We start from the raw sequence: 10,586 nt of genomic DNA, 5'->3' as shown, positions 1-10,586 counted from the left end.
GTCGCTTCACAGCTGCCAGAAGCACCAGGCCAGGCCACTAAACAGCCTTCCACCGGGTCCACCTCTCAAGGCCACGGAGTCGGAGCCTGCCGCTGCCCTGCGTCTCCCGAGCTCCCAGCAGCTGCCATCAGCATGGCCGAGGCCCCCGCCGACCCCGGAGAGACAGGTACTCCCTTTTCCCAAGGAACAGTGGGAGTTCTCAGGTGGGGCTTGCACTTCTTTCCGGTTCTTTTCCTGCACCCGGACTACAGCCCGGCGAGGACAGTATCTGACAGCACAGCAGTAACAAGAAAGGGAGAGCAGGTGGAATCTGGCTCAGAAGCCTTGCTCTGCCCCAGGCATCTTGCAACAAGCTTTGTGTGCATTTTGCAGTCACCCGCAGGGGCACGCGTGATACCACCTTACATGTGAGATCCCTGAGGCCCTGTGGGTGAAATGACTCGGATTGTGGCTGAGCCTGGGGCTGAACACCCATCTTCATGCTCACTTTGAGGAAGCACGGAAGCTGCTTTGATAAGAGGGGCATCTGCATGTGTGTGGTTTTCCTCTGGCTGCATTCCTTCCTCAGATAACACTTTACTCCTGGAATTACGTGGTGAAAGTTCATTATTACTGAGCAATTGCTATTTTCGAGGGTCCTCATCTAAAGCTTGTGGGCTGTGGGCTGAGGGTTTTTTGTTTGATTTTGTATTGTGACCATTATTAGTTCGTTTACTCCTCCCCACAATCTTTGAAGTCACGGCTATTAACATCATTTTGCAGATGGAGAAACTGAGGCTCAGAGAGGTCGCAGAGCTAGGGCTCAAGCCCAGGAAAATAGGGTGTATCACGGAGGGAGGCCGACTGGGTGTGGCCCAGGGAGCCCGGAGGGGGGTGGTCCCAGGTTCCTCTTCTGTTTCCCCAAGGGAACGTGCAGTTACCTGTCCAGGGCACTTGGGAACCAAATTTAACTTCCTCCCCGGTGGGTTTTCCTTCGTACCAACTTGTTGCACCTTGTCCATTTCACACTTCCCGTTCACCAGCTTGAGGACTCAGTCAGCGAGGCCAGCCCAGCCTTCACTGCAGGCCCATTTCCTCTTCAGGGTCAGGGGATCGGAAGAGGAGGGAGGGGAAGAGGGTTATCCACAACAGGCTTTTCAAGAATCAAAACTCTTGTCAAGACTAGGCAAAGCCACAGTCGGCGGGGTGGGGATCTCTACTGTAGGGGGCAGAGTTTGGTGGGTGAAGGGGGGAGAGCCCAGTGTTCTGTCATCTACACCCAGCAAGGATGCAAACATTTTGACCACAAGAGCAAGCGACAGCACCCAGCGCAGAGTCAGCAAATAGATTGTCCCCTCCCCACTAGTGCTGCCTTGAAAGACCCTGGGAAAAACCCAGAAGGCAAAGGATCGGGTCTCAGCCCTGGAAGCGGACCCAGGTCTTCCCAAGAAGGGCCTGCTCCGCATTTCCCTCGGACTTCTCGGAAGGAGACATTTCCTCTCTCCAGCTCCCGGCGCTGCCAGCCCCGGGTCTACTCAGGCCTCTCCCTGCCCACACAGCAGCTGGTTTGGGTTTAGGGGACCCTGTCTGGGAGGAGCAGGGGCCATTGGGAAAGTTCCTCCTTGAGCCTCAGAGGGTCCTGCTTAGGGCCACTAAGCTCAGGTGGGGAAAAGAGATTCGGGAGGAGCTGTCTGTCCCTTGTCCTGGTCATCTGGGTGGACACCTACCCAGCAGAGGACATGTACTCATTCATCCAGTGACTCCTCCATTCAAATGCCATCTCCTGAGACCCTACTGTGTGCCCAGCACTGTGCTAGACTCCAAAGGCACTACAGGGAGCTGGGCAATCACAGCAGGGGGTCCTTGAGGACATGCTTCAGGGGATGCACACACAGACAGCACCCCACCTGCTCAGGGCATCCAGGATGGCTTCCCAACTGTGAAGTCTGAGTGAGACCTGAGGTGGACAGGTTGGGGTTGGGGAAGAATGTTCCTGACAGAGGGAACAGCATGTGCAAAGGCCCCAGGGTGAGTGGAGCTGAAGGGAATACAGGCACATTGGCACTTGAAGGGAAGCTGAGGGTAAGTGAAGATGAGGCTGGCAGAAGCAATGCTGCCTGCTGAGGGGAGGGTGGCCCAGAGGAAACCTGACTGGAGCTGGTGGAATCGCTGGCATCCAGGAAATGGTGACAAGGAGCAGGGAGGTGGAGGCAAAGAGGGGAGAGCCAGGAATAGTTTTTCCAGGACTCCATGACTGGGTGTCCAGGAGAAAGAGCCATTTCTGAAGGTACACTAGGTTTCTGGCAGGGGTACATCGTGACGTCACTCATGTGGATGATGAGCCCAAGAGGAGGGGCAGATTCCGCAGGGAGGAGGAGGACCAGGGTCAGAGAAAACCAGAAGCAGGCCTCTCTCCCCGCCCCTCCTTCCTCCTGTGCTCTGCCCTCACCCTCCTGCATCCTAACGCCCCCACTCCCCTCTGCTCTGAGGACATCTGAGACCTGAGTGGTCCCACCTGCCCTCAAGCGCTCACACCAGGTGAGGACACTCACAGGGCCTGGGCACCTCCTCTGGCCACCAGGCTGTCCAGCCAAGGTCATTTCTGACCAGCTCACTGAACAGAAATATTGTCGGATGTCTGCTCAGACCTCTGCTCCTCCCTCTGCCCTGGACCCCTCTCCTGGGGGGCCTCCAGCCCAGGCTGGATTGTCAGGGGACCCCAGTTCTCTCTCTGCCTCTGCCTCCCTCTCCCAGACCTTGAGGAGAGGATCCTGGAGATGCTGAGAGACGCCGGCTCCCCTGTGAAGACTGCCCACCTGGTGAAGAAATGCCAAGTGCCCAAGAAGAAACTCAACCAAGTTCTGCACCAAATGAAGAAGGAGTCAAAAGGAGGACTCACCCTCTTGGGCCCCGCGCTGTGGTGCTTGGGCGACAGTGGGACCAGAGAAGTGGTTCCCACAGAGCCAGGTAACCTGCCATCCTGGGGGCGAGGGGGACCCAGCACGAGCAGCCCTGGCAACGGCCAAGCCCAGACTGGGGCTTCGGTTCGTGAAGTCCCCTAACTGCACCTTGATATCTTTCTCCGGCCAATGGAGATAACAGTAGGGCTGCTTCGTGGGGTTTCAAGAGGATTCAACGCAAAGGGCTCAGCCAAGCGCCAGCGCGTAGAGGTGCTCAGCCAAACAATAATGATGGTGACTCTGACTAGGGTGGTGACGGTCACAGAACAGGCTGAGCATCGCGCGTGGGCTCTCTCTAGGGCTGCAGCCGGTGGACCAAAAGAGCCCTTGTGTGTCAAGTACGTACAGGGGGCCGATGCGGTGCCCGGGGGTCCCTCAGCCCACACACCACCCCAGAGGTAGTCGGCGGGCTTCTTCCCGCGTTTCCCAGAAAGGTTAACAAGTGTGCAAACCACACAGCTGGAAGGGGCGGGGTAGGGTGCAAAGCCAAATTTGGTTTACTCTAGAGTCCGAGCTGGCAACGTTTGTGCCTGGGCGCCCCTCCTCCAGAGCCAGCCGCCTTTGTCTGTGGAGTCCCCAGCCTCTCTCCTCTTCCTCTGCCCCCGACTTGTCTTTTTCCCTCCAGCAGAGAGGCCCCAGCAGGACACAGTTGCAGTCCCCAGGAAGCCTGGCGCGGAGCTCAGTGAACGGCGTAAGCACCCTCGCTGCCTCTCAGCCCCTGTTCTCTCTGACCCCAGACTCTCTTTGGCCATTTGAGATGTTAAAAGTGTTCAGAGGCCACGCCCCAGCCACTGACAGGTTCCCACAACGTGTTCGGAGGCAAGACTCAGTCTTTTCAGTGAAAAAAGATAAATGGCTGAGAAATCATTGATCTGATGGGTGCTTGGCATTTATTGACCACGTGCCAGGCACTGTTCAGAGCCCTTGATCCCCAGGACAACCTCTGCAGTGCATTATTTATTTTTTAATCATATCTGCTTTTATTTTTTTAAAGATCTGTTTATTCTTTTTTTATCTTTGGGGGTTAATTAGGTTTGTTTGTTTGTTTATCTTTCATAGAGGTACTGAGGGTTGAACCCAGGACCTCGTGCATGCTAAGCACATGCTCTACCGCGGAGCTCTGCCCTCCCCCGCCAGTGCATTGTGATTGTGCCCATTTTACAGATGAGGACAATGGACAGAGGGGCTGAGTCTGCCAAGGTCACACGCAGGGGAGCAGATTCAAACTCTGGGTCCTCCTTAACCACCTGCCTCCTGCCTCGCAGAGGAAGAGATCTACAGGTTTCTGGAAGCCCGTGGGCCGCATAAGGCCCTGATCATCGCCCAGGCCCTGGGAATGAAGACAGCCAAGGAAGTCAACCCAGACTTGTATGCGCTGAGGAACAAGCACCTCCTGCATTTAGACGAGAAATCACACTCATGGGCGGTTTATCAACCAGGTAGGCCCCCGCCTGCTGCGCTGCCGGACAGGACAGAGGAGCAGAGCGGTGACGAGAAACCGCAGCACCCAACACCTGGGCCTTGCTGGGCCAAGCGCTTTCCCTGAGTGGGATATTGTTTTGCAGAGGGTCCTAGACATCAGCCCACTGCTGTCATTTACCAGCAGAATCCCATCAACATGATCTGTCAGAAAGGGCCCAACAGCCACATCTCCATTCAGAACTCTGAAGGCATCCAGATCGGACATGGGAACACCATAGTGACGGCACCTGGGGAGGATGGTGAGTCCTCTGAGACGCCCAGGAGAAGGGGCCTGTCAGGGGCACCCGCTCCATCCGGGTAGGGGCAGGGGGTAGGCGGGCAGCCAGCCCTCCGGGGAGGAAGGGTGGCTTTCAGGTCTCCAAGTCCTTTATGGCTTTCCCGAGAAGGACAGCTCTCCTTGGGCCTGGATCAAACCTCTCCTGCTCTCCCTTTATCCCAGCATCTTCTGCCTCATTTTCAATGAGACCCGATATTTGCCCACAAGAAACAATTCAGTTCGCTCTCCCTCAGTAGGATGTCACAAGGAGTCATTGTAGTATTTCGTTTGTTCTGAGACAAACTATTTTTTTCCACATGTTAACATCTCAGCAACTGGGATGCCTTGCCAGGGGCATGCTAGCTTTGATGAAATACAGTAAGCAAACGGGTGCTGCTCTGTGCCGGGCACTGTGGGGAGAGGGCACAGGCTCACCCATCAGTCCAGCCACAGGACACAAGCGAGAGCATCACCCAAAGCTGGCGCACTCCCTGTCACCTGGAGGGAGCCCTTTTCCGATCCGGGCTTCAGTTTCCCCAACTGTGAAATGAGGACCTTTGTTCTGGAATCTAGAGCCTCCTTCCCCAGCTTGGGTCCCTGAGCTCCGCCTTCCCAAGTCTGGCCACGCCCATGGCCGATTGTGTCCTCGCTGTCCTTAAACGGTTTACCTTTTTATTCTATTCAAACTTATTTTAAAGTGAATTTTTACAGCATTACCTTAAGTTGAAAACCACGAAGGTCACCATAAAAATAAATGCTGAGAAAATGAAACAATACCGGCGGCTCTGAGGGCTGGGTGCCGACACCGAGCTGGCCCTGGAGGAGACTTCCTCCTGACGCAGTCAGACGGTTGGGAACAGCTACGAAGCAGACGTGCTCGTTGCGTGGGTTTTCGAGTGCCCCAGTGACACCCCAGGCGCCAGTTATAAAAACGCAGGGAGCCCCCTGCTGACCGCTCTGCCGGGTCCACCTGCTCTCCAGTCCAGAGCCTGAAAGAGTCATCCCCAGTCTGATGGGGTCCAGAAAGAACTCAGAGGCCTGTCTCCTCTGTCCTGCCAGGAATCACGTGTGTGCGGGGGGGAGGTTAGAGGGTGCCGGTCAGAGGTCATATTTCTGTGTCCCCTGCCAGGCTCCACGGCTCCGCTTTACCTCCCTCCAAGGGCGCCAACTGATCCCTCAACTCAGGGTCCCCTGGCTGGATCCTTGGGGCCCCAGGACATCCGCATGGAGGAGTCTGTGCTCAGACGTGTACAGATGGGACACGGCAACCAAATGAGCCTTCACAGCCACCCGGCCGAGAGCCCCGCCCACAGCGCCTGCGGGAGCCCCCCAGGTAATGGGAGAGCAGGCCACATCCCGCCCCCACCCCTCCCTACTCGGCTCTGGGCTAGACAGAACTTGAGCCAGTCCTTGTAGGGAGAGAAGCATGGTGGGAAATTCCTCCCCTTTCACCAGGAGGCTGTACCAGAGTAGAGCAGGTGGGTCTTTCAGAGCTGGCACTCGAGTTCTCAACCCCTACCATCTTCCTCGGGAAACCTCAGTTTTCTCATCTATACAATGGGCAGGGACCATTTCCTGGGCCAGCTGAAGGATGGACAACAGAGATGGCTGGACTGGGAAGGTGTCTAAGGAGAGCGGAGGACAGGAGCCACCTAGGCACTGTCATCAGTGACCAGAGGGCCCAGGCTGTGTCCTCCCTGGCACTGGCAATCCAGAGACAGGCTGGGGAGACACAGTGGAGAAGCCTGAGAGAGAGGAGGAGAGCCAAGGACGCCAGGGGACGAGTTTCCAGAAGAGGGGAGGCCAGTGAGGTCAAGGGAGGTCCACGGGGTCCAGCAGCAAGGGGTCAGTGGTGACCAGAGGGTACAGAAAGAGAGTGGGGAATGGAAGGAGGGGAGACAGAGTGTGGACAGCTCTGTTCTGAAGTTTGGCTGGGAAAGGCAGGAGAGGCACAAGGGAGGCTGGGGACTGGGCTGGGGACCACGTGAAGATTCTAACCAGAGATGGAGAAGGTGTTCCAGACCTGCTGGGAAGCCGACAGCAGACAGGAGGGGAGCAGGAGGCAGCAGCAGGGACTGGCTGAGTCCCAGGAGAAGGCACAGAGGACCAGGTCAGCTGTGCCAGGCTGCAGGAGGAGAGGGGGCCCAAGCTGGCAGAGCCAGGGGTCGAGATAGCTGGCAGCCCAGGCCAGTGAAAGGCATGTGCAGAGGTGCCATGTGAGGCAAGGTCTCTGCCATGGACGGCGTGGGCCACCGTGAGGAGGTTCAGGGAGGAGAGCCACCCATGGAGGACTTGGAGCCAGGTTGGGGCTCCAGCTGCTCACACACCCCTCCCAGCATCTCTCTCTTTGGCTGACCCACAGTTTCTGTCCCGACGGCCGGCCCAGAAGCTTCCATTGAAATTCAGATCCCTGAACCAGGAGCTCAGACCGAGGGGGTCATGGCCCAGAGAGTCCACATTCACGCGTGCTTCCTTGAGGACACCACGGTTGGCAACCACAACAGAATGACCATCAGCCCAGGGGCAGGCGGCCACGGAGGAGTCGCAGGGCCTGAGGAGGGCAGGAGGGGCCCTGGGGAGCCAGGAGAGGGCGCAGGTGAGCCTGGCGCACAGTGGGGCCCCTGCCTGTTCTCTCTCTCATTCATTCATTCATTCATTCATTCATTCATTCATTCAACACCCACGAGTCTCAGGGTTCTCCCTGAGAGGCAGGAGAGGGCCAGAGCAGAAGCGGGGGCTCTTGAGTTAGAGTGTGTGGGGTCAACCTAACCCGTCACTCAGCTCTAAGCCTCTTCTTCCCCATCAGTAAAATGAGGGTGATTAGCATAGTCAGTAGCTCGCAGGCTGTGGTGAGGATTGGATGAGCTCCCCTCGCTGCTGGGACAGCTGGACAGGACCAGGCACGTGACTTGTGGGGTCCAGTGTGACATGAAACAGCAAGACCCCATATTCATAACTTAGTGAGAATTTCCAGACAAAGGCAGCAGAGCAGTAAACCAAGCACAGGCCCCTCTGAACGGACCTGTGTGATGGCCACGTGCCTGTGAGGCTGGCCCTCCTTGGAACCTTCTGGAACATGATCCCTCCTCTATTCTTAGTTTCCCAGTTCACTGATTCTTCCCCAGAATATTGCTGTAGTCACACTACACTTCTTCCATCTTCCAAGAATTAGGAGAAGGTCATTTATTTATTCACCCACTCTGGCTCCACTCACCCTCAGTACTCCCTCCCCTGGAGATACAGCCACGAGTGAAACAGACAGATGCTCCCCAATCATGAAGATGAGAGTCCAGCAGGGAACAGAAAACCCACAAGCAATCAAGCCTTTCAAGGATTTCAAGACCAACTGGAAAAACCAATAAAACCTGGTGCCAGGGGGCAGTGCCATAGTGAGGGGCGGAGCTGCCTTAGCCAGGCAGTCAGAGAAGCTCCAGGAGGAGGTGGCATCTGAGCTGAGGTCTGTGGGCAAGAAGGAGCTGGCCAAGCACAGATGTGGGGCCAGCACTGCAGGTGGCAGGAACAGCAGGTGCAAAGGCCCTGAGGTGGGAGCAAGGGTGATGTTCAGAACCACGCACGGGAGCCCAGGGAGCAGGAAGGAGTGGGTCTGCCAGCCAAGGACAGGTCTTTCTGTGCCAAGAAACCAGAAACAAGGTCTGGATCTTACCTGAAGTGAGCTGGGGAGGCCTGGGGGTTTGAGGCAGGGACAACGTGATGTGGTGTAGTATTTAAAAGTCTGGCCAAAGACAATATGGGGAAAGCAAAGAGGGCTGAGAAGTGGGAGCAACAGTCCAGGGGAGAAAGGACAGGGCCTCGGAGGTGGAACACGAGGTCGTCCACCCGGGGCAGCATCTCAGTCTTCGCGAACCAAATCACCTCGGTTATTCGAGGGGAGGCGGCTCATGTGTTCCTCGGTCCCCGTCTCTTCCCAGACCCTCCCTCCAGAGCCGAACGACTGACAACCAAGCTCCCTCCTGACGGTGGTCAAGCTGCCCCCATCCATGATGAGACACTCATCTCCCAGCTCGAAGCCATGACTCTCAAAAGCAGGGGCCCCAGGACCCCGGAAGACGGCCCCTGAGTGCACAGAACTGCAGACGCGGGGTCCCCAGGGAGGTGGATCCAGTGGCATTTCCAGGACCAGGAAGTTGGGTGGGGACAGGGGTGCCTGGGAAGGGATGCTGGGAAAAGGTGGAAAAGGATAGACAAGGGTGGCCATCAGCCAGGCAAGGCCGCTGTGGGACAGAACTCATGTCCCCCACGTGCACACACAGAGGCACCTGCCACTCAGTGTCCACATACCGGTTCTCCCAGTGCCACGCCCATACCTCAGGTGGGCCTTTCTCTCACTCCACTGTGTCTCCTCCCCTGGACCAAAGACGTTCAATGCCCAGGAGCCATGTCCCCCCAGGACTAGTGTCTGCTGGGGGAAAGGAGGGCCTCAGTGAAGAATATCATTGAACACATTTTTATCTCCTTTTCCAGCTCAGCTGTGAGGGTCTTGAGGCATATGCCCTGACGTGTTGGTCAGTGCCTGGACCAACACACAACACTTACAGTATGTCCCTTAAATGGGAATCCTTATGCATTGTTTGAGCTCCTGGATCCAGTCATTCCTGAAGCAGGATTTATTGCTGCACTTGTCCATTAGGTGAGTCATTTGGTTGTAGATGACAGAAAGCTGGGAACTGATTCAGCACAACAAGGAGTGTATTGGCTCTTCTGGTGTAGACAACTCCAAGCATAAATCATGCTTCAGGAATGCCTGGATCCAGGATCTCAGACAACGTCTTAGGACTTAGCCTCCCCTCTCCATCTCTCTGCTTTCCTTTGTATTGGCAAAGATGGCTCAGAGTCTCCGGGCTCCCATGCCACCAGTGTAGCTGCACAGAGGAAGGAGAGCACCTCTTCCTAATCGCGCAAGTCATGTTGGATGGCTTTGGTCATGTGCCTGTCCCTCAAATGATCATTGGTCAGAGCGACAGAATGCTGTGAATGGCCAACGGGTGCCACATGATCTATCCCTGGAATCAGGAGGAAGGTCAGTCACGACCAGTCACATGGTTTCAGGGGGAAGGATGGCCATTCTCTAAAGTTACCAGAAAAGGGCTGCCTCGAGGCAGGCAAGAACCTCAGAAGTCGGCTTCGTCTCCCCCAGGATCTGGCAGTGAGCTCACTAGGCACAGAGGCCCTGACTTTCATTCTGGAGCCCTCAATGTGTGCTGGACAGGCCCCTCTGCCAACCTCTTCTGAAGGACCCTGCCCTCAGGCTACGTCAAGAGGAAGGCAAGCCCTGCCCTCAGCGAGCAGTTCAGTCAGCCGGAGCGCCGGGCCCGGGACACCGGCAGGGAGTCCTGAGCCGCGGTGATCTCAGGGACTCAGGGGAGTGCGGGACAGGGGCCCAGACGCCACCTGGAGGGCCAGGAGGCTTCCCGGGGGAGGGGAGAGCCTTAGAGCTCCTTCTCAGCAGCTGGCAGGGGGCGGGGGGAGGGCGGGATGGGAATGGTGTCCTAGGCAGGCGCACGGCTGGGCGAAGGCATGATGGTCAGAACTAGATGACTTCTTCAGAGCAGCGCAGCAGTTGGGTGTTGTCCTCGCCACGCGAAGAAAACAGAAGAGGGAATTTGGCTGGAGAGGAGTATGGACTTGACGCTGAGCTCTGGACAAGCCCGGCTCCGCCTGCACAAATATTCCAGGGAGAAGGGGGCAGGTCCGCGCAACAAGGAAGCTGGATTCATTACAGGGAAGGGAAGGTTTTGTTCCTTGGGCTGGAATTGCCCGACCTACAGGGGGCAAAGTTATCTCAGCACCACAGTGCCCTGAGGCCCCCGAATCAGCCCGGCATGGGATATCCGGTTTGCAAACAGGCCAGCAGGTGGAAGGGGCTGGAAATCGGGTTTGACTCATCGCTG

At 56.7% G+C, this 10,586-nt stretch overlaps 1 protein-coding gene across 2 annotated transcripts; it reads left to right on the top strand.

Moving 5' to 3' along the window:
- On the top strand, positions 1 to 10,106 carry ZBP1 (Z-DNA binding protein 1). Of its 2 annotated transcripts, none has more exons than XM_015247746.3 (8): positions 1 to 166; positions 2,734 to 2,946; positions 3,568 to 3,630; positions 4,205 to 4,378; positions 4,505 to 4,660; positions 5,807 to 6,010; positions 7,040 to 7,273; positions 8,607 to 10,106. In XM_015247746.3, exons 1-8 carry the CDS (start codon positions 133 to 135, stop codon positions 8,753 to 8,755), a joined length of 1,227 nt encoding a protein of 408 aa, XP_015103232.2. In that variant the 5' UTR covers positions 1 to 132; the 3' UTR covers positions 8,756 to 10,106. The 2 variants fall into 2 exon arrangements, with proteins under 2 accessions (XP_015103232.2, XP_031543531.2); XM_031687671.2 differs by having other exon boundaries at positions 3,565 to 3,630.
- Positions 10,107 to 10,586: the final 480 nt, after the last annotated feature.

This window comes from Vicugna pacos, chromosome 19, assembly GCF_048564905.1.
Source record: "Vicugna pacos chromosome 19, VicPac4, whole genome shotgun sequence".
NCBI classification, from domain to species: Eukaryota; Metazoa; Chordata; class Mammalia; order Artiodactyla; family Camelidae; genus Vicugna; species Vicugna pacos.
Note: the sequence above shows the minus strand (reverse complement) of the source record. Positions and strands in the feature narration are given on the sequence as shown.

What these genes read in the sequence shown, in the direction of transcription:
- ZBP1 (XM_031687671.2), top strand. Translation starts at nt 133, where the DNA reads ATGGCCGAGGCCCCCGCCGACCCCGGAGAGACAG. An exon ending in ATGGGCGGTTTATCAACCAG is followed by an intron (nt 4,379 to 4,504) that starts GTAGGCCCCCGC and finishes ATTGTTTTGCAG; the next exon opens with AGGGTCCTAGACATCAGCCC. An exon ending in GGAGCCAGGAGAGGGCGCAG is followed by an intron (nt 7,274 to 8,606) that starts GTGAGCCTGGCG and finishes GTCTCTTCCCAG; the next exon opens with ACCCTCCCTCCAGAGCCGAA.